Raw genomic sequence first — 19,351 nt, 5'->3', positions numbered from 1 at the left:
ATAAAATAAATACTGCTTGCAACTGAATTAGCACAATGTAGGAAATGTTTTCCACAAAGAGGAAAGAAATTAGGGAGAATATAATGTACACGCGAAAGATACAAAGATTCAATAAGTTAATTGGTATTCAGGGAACAAAGAACTGCCCAAAATGGAAAGGAATAAAGAGGCCTTTAAAGATGTAAATTAAAGAAAAATTTTCTGAAATTAAGGCCAAAAATATCTTTATACTGAAAGAACACTTTTCTAAGTATACAAATAATATATAAGAAAAATGTAGGAAAAGATGGATAGATTTTACTACAATTAAAAAATGTAAATCACAAATTGTGGCAAATATTTAATCAACTACTACAAAGGAAGATATCTTTAATAGAAACAAAGTTCTCATAAATCAATAATAAAAATAGAAAAACAAAGAATACAAACTATTTATTTATTAAAAAGATTCTACTTTATTTGAAAGTGAGCATGAGCAGGGGGAAGGGAGAGGGAGAAGGAGAAGCAGAAGCAGATTCCCTGCTGAGCAGGGAGCCCAACCCAGGGCCCGATCCCAGACCCTGAGATCATGATTTGAGCCGAAGGCAGACGCTTAACTGACTGAGCCACCCAGGTGCCCCAGAATACGAACAATTTATAAGAGAGGTACAAACAGCTAATAAACATACAAAAGTGTATTCCAACTCCCTGGTTTCATTAAAGAAATAGCAACAAAAATAATATTTCATTGCATATATTGTCTATATGTCAACTTGACTGGGCCATGGGATACCCAGATATTCAGTCAAACATTCTGGATGTGTCTGTGAAGGTGCTTTTGAATGAAGCTAACACTTCCATCAGTAGATAACCTGAGTAGAGCAGACTGCTCTCCTTAATGTGGGTGGGCCTCATCCAATCAGTTGAAGGCCTGAATAGAACAAAAAAACCTGATGCTCCCCTGAATAAAAGGAAATTCTTCCTGCCTGATGGCCTTTGAACTGGACACTGGCTTTATTCCTGCCTCAGACACCAACTGAAACACTAGCTGTTCCTGGGTATCAAGCCTGCTGGCCTTTGACTGGAACTACACTTATCTGTTCTCTTATGTGTCCAGTTTGCTGACTTTCCTTGCAGACTGTGGTAATTGCTGGCCTCCACTGTTTCATAAACCAATTCCTTATCATAAATTTATATCTATCTATTTGTCTATCTACCCATCTATCTCTCATCTATCTATACCCTATTGGTTCTATTTCTCTGAAAAACCCTAATATATCATATTTACCTATCAAAATCATAAAGCTCACAATCAAGACTATCACTGGTGTTGGGAGACTGGTACTCTCAAGAAATATCATTAAGACTGTATTTTTAACCTTTCGGGATGATGGTTTTGTAATTTCAGTATTTCTAAAAACTTCTTTAGTAATTTCATTTCAAGGAATCTGTGATGTAGAAATGTGATATAACACATTTGTTGCAGATTTTTAAATATTAAAAATGGTGACAGGGAAGAACTTAAATGTTCAATGCTGGGGAATGGTAAACACATTATGATAAATTCTATCATGAGAAAGATACTGTGATGCCAGTAAAAAAATGGTGAGGTACACTTAATGCTATGGGAAATTCTAATGACATAACTAAGTGAAATGGGGAGATAAAACTGTGTAATCCCAATTTTGTATTATGAAAGGAAAAATATATAAATTCCAGGACATTAAACAGAAACTATCAACAATTAGAAGAGCTAATATTAGAAAGATGGAGATATATCTGATTTTTATTTTTAAAACTTATATTTCTAAGTTTTCCATATTTCTAAAACATTGATTAATTTTATAATAAGAAAAGAAAATTACATTAAGAAAAAGAAACAGCAGGCAGAAATATCCTTCCTCTGAGAAGTTATGAAGTAAAAAATACAACCCAAAAATCAACTGTCAGAAAATCCTTTTAAGCCAGGCACAACTTTCTTAAGTTGTACTAAGTATCCTGTTTGACACACTGTTTATGTTTGTGGGCATTTCCTTTTTCATTAGAATTATCTTCAACAGAACTTCCTCTATAAATAACTAGTTTCCTGAACTAATACAAACTTGACCATTTGTGGTTGTATAAGGTTTTTCAGTTTTTCAAACGAGAATTTTTGAGATATTGCAAAATACCCTATAATAAAGAACATCTGAAAATGAGGCTGACCAACTTTTGCATTTGGTCCCTAAAATTTTTAAAGGAAATAAGCTAGATAAAATGCAATTTCACAAGCATCTTTATCAGTATTATTCTACCTCGTACAGTTTTACAATTACTTCTTTACTAATGCTTTATTTGACTTGATATTTCAAATGCCTAAGTTCTTAGCACTCTGTATTAAAAAGTAATCATTAGTCTTCCTGATTCTGCCTCTAGTTAATAAATTAAGATGAATACAGGCTGAGGTTCTTGTGGCAACATATTTTCACCATTTTGACCCTGTGTAAATCACTTTAAATGTTCTCAACATGTTAACTGTACTATTACTATACTTGGAAAATTTAATTAGCACACAAAATACTTAAAATAATTCCCTGAAATGATCTGATATCACACAAAAACCCATCTCATACATTAAAATGTAAAATTTCCTTAAAAATGGATAGAAGAATGATGTGTTAATAGAGAAATAAAAATTCAAGGGAGACAAAAGTAATAGCCCTAATATAGCCAACCTCACCTTTAAAAAAAGAAAAAGAGAAACAAACACTCTTCAAATTATTAGAAAACATGAACAATCAGAAAAATTAATGCAGAGAGATGAACAAGCAACTGACAAAAGAAAAATGCTAAATAAAGCTATGCAAAGATACATAAATGAGACCATGTACTACTTAGTATAATGTCTAGTACAGAATAAATGAAGCTATTAAAACATACTAATTATTACAGAAATGAAAATTAAAAAAATATTTTTTATAAAATCTCACATTGACAAACACTGAAAAAAAACTTATGATGGCCAGAATTGGCAAGAATGTGGGGGAACAGGTTATTACACTTTGGTAACATATTGTAAAGTAAAAAATTATAAATGTATCCTTTAAATGAGCCATTTCTTAGCTCAAAATTCATCCTATGGAAAATATTAACACAAATATAGCAAACATACCTTTACAGGGATATTCATTACAACAGTGTTATTAAAAAAACAAAAAAACTAGACATAGCCCAGAAGTCTGCCAATAGAGGGTTGGTGAAATAAACATAACAGAACATTACAGGACAGAATGTGATTAATATATACAGATTAATATAGAAAACTCTCATAAATAAAAAATTGCAAAATAGTACATATAGTATTCTGCTTTTGTTGTGAATGTGCATGCATATGTGTATGAGTGTATGCATATGCAGGGAAAAAAGGCAAAAAAAATATACCAAATTATCTCTGGGATGAAGTTATAGGTGAACCTCTACATTAAAATACCATTGTTATTATAGTAAGTATTAAGACTTGGAAAGATCTATTACTGATACAAATGAAGTCATCATAAAAAAAATATTTATATGACACGACTCTCTGAGAATAATTTTAGAATAAACCTGGTTGTTTCTGGATATAGAAGCTTATCTTTTAACAAAAATGAGACTAAAGTTCTACTATTTTTCACAACTTGTAGCCTCACCAGAAATGACTCCTTGGAACTAAATGGATACTTAATCATTTACTTCAGATTATATTCACATTTAGATAAACTATAAAAATACCTGCCATGTAATGAATGTTCTGTCTGTCATAAAATTCACATCTAAAACCCTAACTCTCAATGTGATGTATTTGGAGGTGGAGCCTTTGAGAAGGAATTATTGTAGATTAGGTCAGGAGGGTGGGGCCTCATGATAGGATTAATGCTCTAATAAAAATAGGAAACACAGGATCTCTCTTTCTGTGCATGCCCCCAGGAAGGCCATGCAAGGACATAATCAGTGAGAGGGCTCTCACTAAGAACCTGACCATGCTGGCTCTCAGATCTGGACCCCCAGCTTCCAGAACTACGAAAAATAAATGTTTGTTGTTAAAGTCACCCAGTGTATGGTATTCCATTACATCGGTCAAAACTAAGTAAGAGAGTATCAAAAGATGGAAAGCTTTAGAGGTATTTTTTCCCTCATTTATCACAAAAACAAAAAACTTCAAAGTTAGGCTGATAAAAGCTTCTAAGTTTCAAAAATATTAAAGAGTGTATTGTTGGCAATCTTAATGTCAAAAAAAAGGATAGAAATAATTTAAATAATAGTATCAGAATACCTGGAGGTAATAAAATGATAAGCAATTCTTTAAGAATTTATAGGGTCAATAATATTTAGGCAGGCTTATCTGATAGGTTACATGTAATTATTTACTTTGTATGAGCCACACATTCCCAGAGCGGTAAATGAGGCTTTCATGAACTGACCCCTCCGGTGTGCCAGGTACTGCCCACGCACGTTGCTGTTTTACACATGCATCATCTCAGTCCACACCACAGTTCTAGGACACAGGTTTTATTATTCCTACTCCACAGATGGGGAACTTTAAACTCGCAGAGGGTAATTTGTGCAGGGTTGCAGAAAAAGAATATGGTAAAGCCAGTATTTGACTCCTTGTCTATCTACTTCCAAAGCTTCTGTTCTTTTTACTGCACTCCAATCAAAGAAAATCTTATAGCCACATCTCCAGACATATTGAGTATAAAGAGTTTGCTAAACTATACCACCTTTTTTAGGTCCCTGCATTTTAGTACCTGGCTGTTCTAAAGTCAAGCATATCTACTTAATAGCTGAATGCTTGTGTACCTGAATCAAGACTCAAAAACTGATTCTTAGTAAGAACAGCAAGCTTCAAGGCAGTTTAACATGTTCTAGTTTCATACCCTGGTCTCTAGTTTCTTGTAGCCTTGAAAAATAACAGCTCACATGCCCAGCACAATCTGGTAGCCACGAGGGAAGAAACCTGAGTGGGAAGAAGAATGCAGCTGTAGTTCTCTCAAAGCTTCATTTCTAATGAAAGCCCCAACTTGTAAGGATCTCGGTATTTGACCTGTCTCAGAGTCCAGTCAGTGCAGAAATTCTGCTCCTTGGTTAGGTGGTAAGAATTAGGGGGTGAAGGGAGGGGATTGTTTATTAAAAACAATGTAAGGCGAGTGATTTAACTTCATGGCTGCTTGAGTTAATGGATAACAACAACTGGGGCAAGCAGACAAACCAAAAAGCTTTTAAGAAAAGCTGGGGTGGTGCAGTCAGTTGGGTGCTTGACTCTTGGTTTTGGCTCAGGCCATGATCTTAGTATCATGGGATCGAGCCCTGTGTTGGGCTCCATGCTCAGTCTGGAGTCTGCTTGGGACTCTCTCTCTCTCAAATAAATAAATAAACAAACAAATCTTTAGGGGGGAAAAAAAAGAAATAAGAAAGAGAACCTGGAGTATGAGATGCCCACAGTGGTTTTGAAAAGCTCCAATATGCTCCTGAGAATTTAGAAATCCACATGCATACCTAGGGCTGTGCTTATGCTCAGGAAAGACCTGAGAAGGCCCCAGGCTATCTTATCACTGGTTGACCTTGAATGTCTACATAAGCGGAAGTGAAGGCTAAGTTGTCAATGCCTGGTGGAGTGTTGAAGTCATGTTCTAACATGCAAACAAAGCCCCTTGGCAAAGAGTGGGAGATTTCTCCGTTGTGGGCATTTAAGGAAATATCTGTCAATCATTAACTAACCACTAAGTTAACAGAACATAGATCAGTGGTCACATATCACAAAGAATATTTATAGAATTTAGTTTTACACATTTTTAGAATTAGTTCATAAAACTCAATAAATGAACTACTACTACTGTAATGAGCAAAACAACAAACCCTGAGGAAAACGGAGAATATAATTTTTAGATTTTCCACATTATAATACTTAGAATATCCAGTTTTATATAAAAATTACAAGACATGCAAAGAAACAAGAAAGTATGGCCCATACACAGGAAAATAAAAGCAAGCAATAGTTATTATCATTAAGGAAAACCAGATGTTAAACTTCCTGGATAAAGACTTTAAATCAGCTATTTAAGATATGTTCAAAATAATAAAGGAAACCATGTCTAAAATGTAATAAGAATGATGTTTCACCAAAGAGAATGCCAAAAAAAAAAGAAATTGCTAAAAAAACAAAACAAAACCACAACAACAGAAATTCTAGAGTTAAAAAGTATAATAACTGAAATAAAAATTTCACTACAAGAACTCAACAGCAGTTTTGAGCAGGTAGAAGTAAGAATCAGTAAATAGGAAGATAGGTCAGTTGAGATTATCAAGTTTGAGAAACAGAAAGAAAAACAATGAAGAAAAATCAACAGAATCTTAGAGCTCTTGGGAGACACCATCAAGCTTATCAACAAATGCATATTAAGGGTCCCAAAAAAGGAGAGAAAGAGGCAGAAAGAATATCTGGAGAAATAATGGCCCAAAACTTCTCAAATCCGATGAAAAACATTAATCTACACATCCAAGAAGCTCAACAAACTCTAATTAGGATAAGCCAGAGAGAACCGTATCTAGTCATGTCATAATTAAACTGCTTTAAGACAAAGAGAGAATTTTGAAAGCAGCAAGTTAAATCATATGACCCAACAATTCCACTCTTAGGTATATATCTAAGAGAACTGAAAACATGTTGACACACAAAAAAACTTGTACTTTTATGTTGCGTGACATGTTTGCAAAAAATGCCTAACTTCTGTCTAATCATGGGAAAAGATTAAATAAAACCAAATTTGGAGACGTTCATAAAATAACTGACCAGTATTCATCAAAAGTAAAAAACAAGGGAAGACAGAGGAACTACCAGATTGGAGGAGACAATGAGGCACAATGACATGTGGAATCCTGCATTAGATTTTGGAACAGAAAAAGGACACTGCAGAGAAAACTGCTGAAATCTGAGCAAGGTCTGTCATTTAGTTAATGCTTCTTTATCACAGTTACTCTTCTGGTTTTGATCATAGCATTATGGCTATGTAAATATGTATGTGTGTACCCAGGGTGAAGGGTATATGTGAATGCTGACAATTTCTGCAACTTTTCTGTGTTTAAAATTTAAAAAATAAAATGTAAGAAGAAAAAAAGAATGATATCGAAAGAACAAGTGGAGGAGAACTACTAAGAGAAAAGATGCAAAAGTATGCCTTATGAGGACATATTTGAACAAATCAGAAATGTTTACCTTGGGGAAAAAAAAAGAACTGTGACAAACTGAAGGCTTATCAAGTTGAAAATAGGAGGTTATTTTTTGTTTCTTGTTTGTTTTTTGGTATGAACTCAGCAAATAAACATGGAGCCAGAATCTACAAGATTTCTACTGTATGTGAAAAAGCCCTGGGAGGAAATAAATTATTTCTCACAGATGAGTTCAACCGTAAAGTAAATGAACATTTGTCTGCAATGATGTAAAGATTACTCCAGGAGTGCATGGGGACTGGCTTCAATGCTTTATAAAGTTCTCCTTTTGTCCAGGTTCGGCCTTGCCTGAAAAGAGAAGGATCTAGGGACTGGAAGCCATGGGGGATGTAACTCAATGCACCAGATAGAATTTTTCTCAGAGAGATAAAGCAGTAGTCACAAAAGCTAAGGTTATTACTAGGAGAGATAAAACTAACACAAGATAAGAGAATGAGATAAGATAACTGAAATGAGTTGTTAATCAGTACCCACTAAAAAGTCAAATAAACTGAATATTTGGAATAAGAAGTTCAAGATACTTTGAACAGAGTTTGAATCATGATGTTTTTGAGGACTTTATTAAGGCAAGCTAGATATTTTCCAGCCCTTCGACACTGTTATTCTAAGACCTTGAAGGAAAGCATACTTACAATACCTCTTTATTTTGGAGCTCTGAATGAATGGAAAATGCTAGTCTAAAGCTGCTATCTCTATGTTCATACACATATATATATACTGTGTGTGTGTGTACAACCATGTACAATAATACACCCCACACCTATGCAAATCTATGAATAGATCTTGACAATACTCCTCCTCCATAGATTTATGGCAATTTTCTCTAATCCTCAGACAGTGTGTAAACAGTCTCCCTATATTTATTAACATTTTTTCATGATTCTCTTTTTAAGTAATTTAATAAAAATAAAGACTCTCACATGATACCATGCTTTCCATAGAGTGCTATTACTTCTACTTAGTTCTAATTTAGAAAACACAGATTTTTCCTCTATATTAACAAAATTTCTCCTAATACAGCTAGCAAAATTAGATTGTTTTCAGAGGATTGAGTAATTTATAAAATGGGTAATTCAGTTCAGGATCAGGATAATCAGAAGAGGTTATAATTAAGATTTGTTAAAACTATCAAAAGAGTAAAACATGATGCTAAAATACTAAAACTGAAATACTACAAAATTTAAAAACTGTAATCACTATTAAAATTAAGTTATTGATTTTTTCATTACGAGTTAACAAATTCTTAGCTTAAATGGAAGAGAATTCACTTAGGCCTTTGCCCATAATACTTATTCTTAAGTATAAGCTGATTTTTTTTAAGTTTGCATTCATATGAATTAGCAAGAAAGAGAAAAAAGCAAGTATTTTATTTTATTTATTTTTTATTAACATATAATGTACTATTGGTTTCAGAGGAACAGGTCTGTTATTCATCAGTACAGGTCTGTGACTCATCATCCAGTGCTCATTACATCACATGCCCTCCTTAATGTCCATCACCCAGTTACCCCACCCCTCCACCCTCCTCCCCTCTGGCAACCAAAAGCAAGTATTTTAGAAGTACAAACCAACCTATCATTGTTATTATGTCAGTTTTACTGTTACTGACATTTATTAATGTGTCAGGGTTTTGCAGCTGAAAGGAAGGAATATTGAGAGAAGTAAAGTCTTCACTGTCCTCTCCTCTGTAGGTCATGACTTTGACACTCATTCTCAATCACTCTATCCTTCCATAGCCACAGAGTTGTGGGCCCACATTAATGGCTTTTCATCTCTTCAGGGACAATTCTCGGGGCTACATTCCTTTTGCTTCCACCCCAGCTCTTGACTCAGTTCTATATTCTCTTCCCTCTGCACTTTGCATGATCAGACTAGGGATTTCTCTTTATCTTGTTTCTTTTTCCTAAAGTAGCCAAGAAGCGAATCCAAGAAAAATAGATGAATAATTCCAAAGACACTCTATAAACTACTCAAGTAGAGACTAACCCTGGGTATTCTCAATAGAATTATTTCTGGAAACCAATGGAAATCAATCAAGGCCAGATTTCCTTTACTTTGACTTTATTTTAGTTAAGCACTGTTCCAATTATAAGATAAAAAGAAAGTTGGAAGAATTTCTAGAATTAATTTCAAAAAGTGACGAAAATTTCATTAAGAACACATTAAAGGTATAAGAAGCCTTCTTTTGTTAACTCTGAGTATATAGTATGATTCCTCATACAGTCATAAGATCATCTGGCTCAGTGACAAAGAAGCAATAACAAGTCTATACTGGATTTTCTACTTTACAGACAAAAACAAATTTTAAATTTTATAATTTCTGTAGGACTTTTCTCCAGATCATGTTGTGTGACTTAAATCTAGATTAAGAAATCCATTAAGGTAAATTAGAATTTGATCTTTTATGTATATATAAGAAAAAAATGTTTTCTTATGAGGTATGACAGTCCTCAAGCAGTATCTAGAGTGTTGAGATATTCAGTATTATTTGGTGACTTCCAAGTATTTTAGATACACTTTGATAATCATATTATCATGTAAAATTATAATATAAATATGTTACTGCATAGAGAAAGCATGAAAGTTATCTCTAATCCCTCATTTTTATATACTTCCTTGGGTTGTTAAGGCTTTCCTTTTTCCAGTTCAGATATTTACATTAAAGAGTACATTAAGCTCTGCACCCTTCGAAAATTTAGTAACTTTTACCATATGTTACCAGTTACTAATCACTGATCTGCAGTCTGAATTTCAATCAATATAGCTGATGTAATTATCTAATATTCATAATATTTGTGAATATTTCAAATATTCACAATATAGTATGATTGGTACAATTATAGGATTTCTGAAAGGTTCTGAGTCTAATGAGGCTATATATGAGGTAGTATTTAATCTGAAACTAGATATTCCACAGAGTTGATATTTTAGAGGAAGAAAATAAGTATTTTCTAGGCAGACAAAAGGAAAGAAAACCATTTGAGACATAAAAGATATATTCAAAGGTATAGGCACAAGAAACCATGGGAAATATAAAATGATTCAGTTACAAAGGGTAACTGGGGAGGATGGTGTGAGGGATGTTCAACAGGTTAGTGTCAACCTTGGATGACCTAACAATCCAGGATCTTGAAGGTAATAAAAAACAACTGCTGGATTTTAAGCATCAGAGTGATATGATCATTTCCATGTTTCAGAATTTAGTAGATGGATTGAAAAAGAAAGAAATTAGAGATAAGAACATAAGTCAGGAGGCAACCCAACAGACCAGACAAAGATGACAGAAATGAACTGAAGAGACAATGATGAAAGAAGAGATGAAGATGAAAACGAGAAAGTGAATTAGGAAGACATTTAGGAGTTAGGCTAGAAAATAACTTGTGATTAATAGCATGTGAAGTATAAGAAAAAAGAAGTAGAAAAACAAGTTCACAGTGTGGGTACCTGGGTGGATGGTCTATCTTTCCTAGGAAATGTAGGTCAAAGCACACATTTAGAAGATCAATTTTAAACAGGCTAAATATAAGATAGCTGTGTGTCATTCTGGTAAAGATGTTTATTGGACTTCTGCATATGTAAGTCCCTAAACAAACTCAACTTTTCCAAAACACATTACAATAAAAGTATGAAAATTCAAAGACAAAGAGAATCTTAAAAGCAGAGACAGGAAATAAGCTTGTAACTTACAAGGGAAGCCCCCTTATGCTATCAGTGGATTTCTCAGCTTAAACCTTACAGGCCAGGAAAGGGTGGGATGATATATTCAAAGTGCTAAAAGGAAAAAAAAAAAAATGTGCTAATCAAGAATACCCTGTCAGGCAAAATTATTCTTCAGAAATGAAGGAGAAATTAAGATTTCCCCACAAAAATAAAAGCTGAAGGACTTCATCACCACTAGACCTGCCTTATGAAAAAAGGTGAGAGGAGTTCTTCAGGCTGAAATGAAAGGATGCTAATTGGTTACCTGAAAATACATGAAAATATACAGTATGCTGGTAAATAACGATATGGTCAAATTCAGAATTCTCAATACTGTATTATCATGGTATGTTAATCACATAACTCTAGCCTAAAGGTGAAGAAAAAAAGGATTGAAAATAACTACAACGTCACAAATTTTTAAATGAATACTCAATGTAAAAAGAGGTAAGTTGCAAAAGGAGGGGTAAAATGATAGGGTAGAGTTTGTGCACGTGATTAAAGTTAAGTTTTAGTTAGCATAAAATAGTTACGTCTAGATGTTGTTTTATGTAAGCCTCATGGTAACCACAAAACAAAAACCCACAGTAGACACACAAAAGATAAAAAGAAGGGAGTCAAAATATACCACTAAGGAAAACCATCAATTAATAAAAGAAGACAGCAAGGAAAGTAGAAAGGAATATGAAAACTACAAAACAGTCAGAAGACAATAAGATGACATTAGTAAGTTTTTACATATCAATATATACTCTAAATATAAATTAACTCAGTTCTCCAATTAAAAGGCAGAGTGGCTGAATGGATTAAAAAAAAAAAAAAGATCTAGGGCGCCTGGGTGGCTCAGTTGGTTAAGCGACTGCCTTAGGCTGGGGTCATGATCCTGGAGTCCCGGGATCGAGTCCCGCATCGGGCTCCCTGCTCGGCAGGGAGTCTGCTTCTCCCTCTGACCCTCCTCCCTCTCATGTGCTCCCTCTCTCATTCTCTCTCTCAAATAAATAAATAAATAAAATTTAAAAAAAAAAGATCTAATTATATGCTGCCTACAAGAGAGTCACTTCAGCTTCAGGGACATACATGGGCTCAAAGTAAAAAAGTGAGAAAGATATTCCATTAAGTGGAAACCAGAAGTTAGTCGGGGTGGGGGGGGGTTATACCTTTACCAAACAAAATAAACTTCAACTCAAAAGGTGTAACAAGTGATAAAGAAAGCCATGATATAATAATGATAAAGGGTCAATGCTCAAGCAGGTATATAACAATCATAAATACATCTGTACCCAGTGTCAGAGCACCCAAATATATTAACGGAATACTAACAGATTGAAGGGAGAAATAAACAACAATACAATAATAGTAGGGAACTTCAATATTCCATTTTTAACAATGGATTTATCATCCAGTAAGAAAGTTGATATGAAAATGTTGGACTTGAACTATAGTTATATTAAATGGACCTACAGATATATACAGAACATTCAATCCAATAGTAGCAGGATATACATTCTTCTAATGTGCACACAGAACATTCTCCAGAACAGATCATATATTAGGCTACAAGGCAAGTCTTAACAAATTTAAGAAGACTGAAATCATACCAAATATCTTTTCCAACCACAATGGTATGAAACTAGAAATCAGTAATAGGAAGAAAACTAAAAAATTCACAAACATGTGGAAATTAAACAATATACTCCTGAATAACCAATGGGTAAAAGAAATCAAAAGGGAAATTAAAAAGTATCCTGAAACAAACAAAAATGGAGACTATACCATAACATGGGATGCAGAAAAAACAGTTCTAAGATGACTTTATAGCAATAAACATTTACATTAGAAAAAAAGAAAGATGTCAAATTAACAACAAATTAACAACACCTCAAGGAACTAGAAAAAAAGAACAAACTCAGCCCACAGTTAGCAGAAGACAGGAAATAATAAAGATCACAGAATGTTGGTGGGAACGTAAACCGGCACAGCCACTAGAGAAAACAGTATGAGGTTCCTTAGAAAATTAAAAATAGAACTATCAGATGATCCAGAGATCTCACCTCTGCCTATATATCAAAAGGAAACGAAATCAGGATCTTTTATTTTTTAAGATTTCCTTAATTATTTGAGAGAGAGAGAGAGAGAGCGCACACGCACACAAGCACACAAAAGCCCCGCTCCAGGGAGTGGGACGCTTAACCGACTGAGCCACCCAGGCACCACGAGCATGCAACTCTTAATCTTGGGGTCATGAGTTCAAGCCCCATGTTGGGCACAGAGCTTACTTTAAAGAAAATACTAAGGAAGAAATAACACCAAACTTGAAAACCTTCCCAGCTAATAGGAGAAGAGAGATCACTTCCTACCTGTTTTCATGAAATTATCATAATCTTGGTTCCAAAATTTGACAAAAACATTTTTAAAAAAGCAACTTGTACATATCGATGCATTAGAGATCTATTTAGAGAAAATTCTTAAATCAAAAGAAATTATTACTATGAAGTAACCACTGCACAACAAACGAGCTATTTCACACCATCACAATTCCTATCATTACTCCGAGAGAAAAGGTATGTTTTTAAATGATCTAGGTATACAAGATTTTACATAAATATAGTAATTTGTATCCTTATATTGAGATTAAAGTGATAGTAAAAATACAGAATTAAAATTTTTTTTTTTTTTAAAGATTTTATTTATTTGACAGAGAGAGACACAGCGAGAGAGGGAAGACAGGCAGGGGGAGGGGGAGAGGGAGAGGCAGGCTTCCCTCCAAGCAGGGAGCCCGATGCGGGGCTCGATCCCAGGACCCTGGGATCATGACCTGAGCTGAAGGCAGACGCTTAACGACTGAGCCACCCAGGCGCCCCCAGAATTAAAAATTTTTTAAAAAACTATAATAAATTTACATAGAGATGATTTAGGAATTCTTTGTGAATAGAGGACACAAGTAACCTATAATACTTACAAAACTCAGTCATTTTTGGTCTAATCCCTCTCATATTTTTTTTTTAATATTTTTTATTTATTTATCTGAGAGAGAGAATGGGAGACAGAGAGAGAGCACATGAGAGGGGGGAGGGTCAGAGGGAGAAGCAGACTCCCCACCGAGCAGGGAGCCCGATGCGGGGCTCGATCCCGGGACTCCAGGATCATGACCTGAGCCGAAGGCAGTCGCTTAACCAACTGAGCCACCCAGGCGCCCCTCCCTCTCATATTAAAACCAGGTAGAGGTTAATGTATTTTGCATTTCACTTATTCTAATTGAGCTGATAATAAAAAAAACTTTTTCCAAAAGCCTCAGAAGGCAAATATTTTAACCATCAGTCGATTTGGACATTCTTGTATAATAATTTCCCTCCTTAAAAATCCCTTTACAAGCACCAAAAGAGTTCCTTTTATTTTATTTATTTTTTAAGATTTTATTTATTTGAGAGAGAGAATGAGAGAGAGAGAGAGCACAAGAGGGGGGAGCGGGAGAGGGAGAAGCAGACACCCCGAGCAGGGAGCCTGATGCGGGACTCGATCCCAGGACTCCAGGATTAGGACGCGAGCTGAAGGCAGTCGCCCAACCAACGGAGCCACCCAGGCGCCCAAAAGAGTTCCTTTTAATTAATATCACTTTCATCAGGTCCCATTTATCAAGGCTGGGTGGGTACACATGTAATGCTAAAACTGCTGCCAAATAAGTCTTATCTTGCCAGGAAGCTCATGAAAGGGATGGGCAGCTGGCCACCAGGGTTTGTCTCGTAGTTACTTGGTATTTGACAAAGAATGATGCCAAACTTTCTGAAATTAATCCTGGCTGCCCAAGATTTAAATTAATGCCAGGGGTAACAAAATGTCATAACATAATTTTTAAAATAACTTAATAAACAGTAATTCCCTTCTAGAAGATTAGGCTTTTAGAATTTTATATGCACAAAATACATTACAATGCTATAATCAGTATGAGGGAATCTTAATGAACCTCAATAAAAAATTACTATATATGGCATCTCAGTGGGTGTGTGCATATTACATAGCTAGTTTCCTTGGTTGAACGTAGTGTGGGATATGTGTGTGTGATTGCCCATTTGTGAAATACATTTGCATACATCAATAACAATAATTTATTAAGAATAATGGACAATTATAACTGATCAAAAGCAATAATGAAATTGAAATGACTTCTGCTTATATAGTACTTTTACTTTCAAAGATTTTTCACATCAATTAACTGATTTTTATCTTCACAATAACCTGTGAGATAATTAGGTAATATTGTCATCATAAGATTGTGAATAGGTTATTCTTTCTTATTTAGAAATGTTACTTTCCCCCTCTAATCCTCATTACACCAAGGGAGATGATTAAACTTTATTATTATAAAGGCTTTTTTTTCCCTCTGCATGTGGAATCAGTAAAAGGGGTTGAGTAGTCCTCAAAGCTGTAAGATACCAGATTCAGGATTAAGACATGTATATATATTAAGACATGTGTGTGTATAAAGATTTGTTACATTTTAAGACTATTAGTGTACTTCAGTAAGAACATATAAGAAGGTCTCACTTGACCTTGTCTCCTTCCTCCTTCCTGTGTCCTTTTGCAGACACTCTCCATTCCCTCTGGTACATTCTTTTGGTATTTAAGGATGTTATGGATGACAGGGACTGCCATCCTCTCCTCCCATCCTCCCCCAAAATATCAGACTCCTTAGATAATATACCACACTCCATATTTTTCACTGATTCTGTTCTTTATCAAAACTTTCATAGTTCCCTGATTTTACTAGGTATTTTTGTCTTAATCTAATAAACTTAATAATGTTAAGGTACAAATTACTGTGAATTATCTAATACATCAACTCACCTGAGAAAATTGTATCCAACAGAGGAACCAGAAAGGCAACGGTTTCTTACTCAAAGGGATAATTAGAGGAGGTAGAGATTCAGTCAGTCTGGTGGGAAAGCAGAGGTCAGCCTGGTGTTTCTTGTTTGGTCATACTGCTTAGTCAACTGCTTCACCATCTACTAATAAAGCTATCTGGGTACACGAAGGCTAAGGAGGCAATGAGTTCTGCCTGGATGTACTTACAGGTCACCGTGGATGAGTCCATAGATCTGTGGCATGCTCTGATGATAGACTCCTCTCAAAATAACTATGAGGAGAATCACCACAAAGGCCGGAACTCCCCAACTCAGAAGGAAAAACAGCAGATATCTCCTCTCTGTGTGTTCATCGTTCATCACCAGTACATACCAGAAATTCACAGACTAAGGAAGGAAAGAGAACATGAAATGAACAAGTTCTGGTCTAATGATGCCATGCTCACCTGGCTTGGGCATGTAGCGTTACGGACCAACCAAGGGCTAGCATTACTTAATAATTTTTTTTTTATTATTATTTATATGACAGAGAGAGACACAGCGAGAGAGGGAACACAAGCAGGGGGAGTGGAGGAGGGAGAAGCAGGCTTCCCGCCGAGCAGGGAGCCCGATGCGGGGCTCGATCCCAGGACCCTGGGATCATGACCTGAGCCGAAGGCAGACGCCTAACGACTGAGCCACCCAGGTGCCCCCAGAAGTTTTATAACATTTGATATTTCAATGAATTTTAGCAAGTTAAGAGATATTTAGAATTACTGAAACCAGTATTTTATCGTAGGAAATCAGAAATATTTTATTTTTATTCTAGCTAAGATTAAAATTTTCATCCTTGATACAATAAATAAAATAGAGAATTTCCAGGTGGTTTTAAAGACTATATGAAACTATAAAAGTGGTCTATTTTTTAATTTTTTAAAAGATTTTATTTATTTATTTGACAGAGAGAGACACAGCGAGAGAGGGAACACAAGCAGGGGGAGTGGAGGAGGGAGAAGCAGGCTTCCCGCCGAGCAGGGAGCCCGATGCGGGGCTCGATCCCAGGACCCTGGGATCATGACCTGAGCCGAAGGCAGACGCTTAACCATCTGAGCCACCCAGGCGCCCCTGTTTTTTGTTTTTGTTTGTTCTTTAGTTCATATATTCATTCTTTCATACACCCAAGAAACTCAGGATACCTCAAAAAACTTGAAACACTGAAAAATATTTGTTGTACTTTTTACTTTCCTTTGATTTATTTTCAGCCATAGTCATCTGTGATTGTTCTGTGCATATTGAAGAAACATACACTGATATTCGAACCTACTTCCCATGTGAACAGCTTCATGATGATAATGAAGTGAGCAGCCCTTTGTTCCAGACTTTTTGACAACTTTTTTTTTTTGAAAGATTTTATTTATTTGACAGAGAGAGACACAGTGAGAGAGGGAACACAAGCAGGGAGTGGGAGAGGGAGAAGCAGGCTTCCCGCTGAGCAGGGAGCCCGAGGTGGGGCTCGATCCCAGGACCCCAAGACCTGAATCGAAGGCAGACACTTAACGACTGAACCACCCAGGTGCCCTTGACAACTTTTTAAAAGGTTTTTATTTATATTTTTTAGAAAGCGAGAGAGAGAACACATCAGGGGGGAAGGGGCAGAGTGAAAGGGAGAGAGAGAATCTCAAGCCGACTCCCGAGTGAGCACGGAGCCCGACGCAGGGCTCAATCTCACTCTGAGATCATGACTTCAGCTGAAATCAAGAGTCAGTTGCTTAACTGACTGAGCCAGCCAGGCGCCCATGACAATTTTTTTTAAGGCCTTATCATATGACAGGGCTAGACACTTTTTCAGGGAATGGGTATATAATTGTGAAGATATCCCCATGCCAGTTCCCAGCAGGAGACATATATGAGTAAACAGAAAATGACTTCACAGAGAAAAAAAAAAATACTGTGAAGGGGTAGGCTTTGTACCTGTTTTTCCTTTCTGTTTATGTGCTCTTTTTTTCATTCATTTACCTGACAATTATTTATTGAGTGCTTATTAAATTTCAGGGACCAGCCCAAGCATGGGGGATATAAAAGTGAAAGAGATAGGGGAGGTATTTGCTTTCCTTTATGTTAGTTTCCAAACAAGTGGGAAAGAAATCATTAAGGAAAATATTTATTTTATATTTATAGCATATTTAATATCCATTATTTTTTATTAAAATAAAAATATAAAAAGGAGGGGCACCTGGGTGGCTCAGCTGGTTAAGCATCTGCCTTTGGCTCAGGTCATGATCCCACAGTCTTGGGATAGAGCCCCACATCGGGCTCCCTGCTCGGAGGGGGGTTTGCTTTCCCCTCTCCCTTCGCCTGCCACTCTGCCTACTTGTGCTCTCTCTCTCTCAAATGAATAAATAAATAAATAAATAAATAAAATCTTTAAAAATATATGAAAAGGATAGTATATAGAGGGGGATAAGAGGACACATTAGATAAACAGAATAAGAAAACAAAATGTTCTTATTGGCCCCAAATCCTGCACTTAGCTCCTACACTTAAGCCGAATCTAGAACGTATGTGTTCTTGTGTTCTTTTTCCATTAGAGCACTTACATTTAATTATCACTTAGTACAGAAACAACACTGAATGTCATATGTATTTTACACAAAGATACTTCTTCACTAGATAAATCCCCCTTCTCAGTTTATGGTGGAAAAAGTGTGAGTATAGATAAATTACATATATACACATACATACATATATATGTATTCATATATACATCAGAGGGATAATCAGTAGCAAGCAACAACAATCCCATAGCTTCAGTTTCCTCATGTATACAATGAGGTTACTATAAAGATTAAATGAGATATTATGTATAAAGTGCTGAGCACTTCTTAGAACTTCACCATTGGGAAATGTTGCCACCTCCCTTAAATCTCCTATTAGGATGTCAGTGTGAAAGACAAAAGATAAATAGTTTAGGACCAAAAGTAAGCTGGCATACAATGGAAGCTCTTTCTATGTGATAGATAAACATGGCTTATGTTCATGGGAAGGCTTTCAGGTGCTGTTTATGGAGGCTTCTAAGTTAAGACTCTATCTGAACCAAATCAGCCTTGAGGGATCAGTATTGATTGGGCTAAACCAGGAAAAAATAAAAATGTTTGGCTACTTGGAGATTTTTGTCTCTGAATTTTATTTCCTGTCAGCACTCCATATCTTTATGTACATCTGCATATATCTGTAATTATGAAGCATGTTTTGAGTTGTTGCTTATGTAAATTTGTTCTAACTTCTTTTTCAAATCATTAAATCCAACAGGGTTTTTCCCCTTCTTTCCATAATTAGTACAGGGACATGCACCCAAGTAAGTGGGACTGTATCAGGTATCCTGACACCGAGGTGATCAAACTGCCTGTTAGAGAATGAAAATTCAGGCAAAGGAAAGATGATGAGCCCATCTCCAAAATAAAAATGCTATTTATTTTAAGTAGATGTTTGTGTGTACCCATATAAGATGGTAACTCAGGGGTGTTGTTTGTGGAAGAATCAGAAAGGAGAGCATGGTAAATGACTTCTAAGTTGATTCATCATGATAGAGA

The 19,351-nt window shown here is 35.5% G+C and overlaps 1 protein-coding gene across 1 annotated transcript in view; it reads right to left on the bottom strand.

Annotated features, from left to right (window-relative positions):
• Nucleotides 1-19,351, bottom strand: part of ADGRV1 (adhesion G protein-coupled receptor V1) — a 521,249-nt gene that overhangs the window by 149,436 nt on the left and 352,462 nt on the right. The window contains exon 85 of the mRNA XM_044916755.1: nucleotides 15,991-16,169. Within this exon, the coding sequence (XP_044772690.1) occupies nucleotides 15,991-16,169 (179 nt within the window). The remainder of the gene's footprint in view (nucleotides 1-15,990; nucleotides 16,170-19,351) is intronic.

The sequence above is a fragment of the Neomonachus schauinslandi genome, chromosome 7 (genome assembly GCF_002201575.2).
Source record: "Neomonachus schauinslandi chromosome 7, ASM220157v2, whole genome shotgun sequence".
Lineage (NCBI taxonomy): Eukaryota > Metazoa > Chordata > Mammalia > Carnivora > Phocidae > Neomonachus > Neomonachus schauinslandi.
This window is presented reverse-complemented; position numbering and strand designations above follow the sequence as displayed.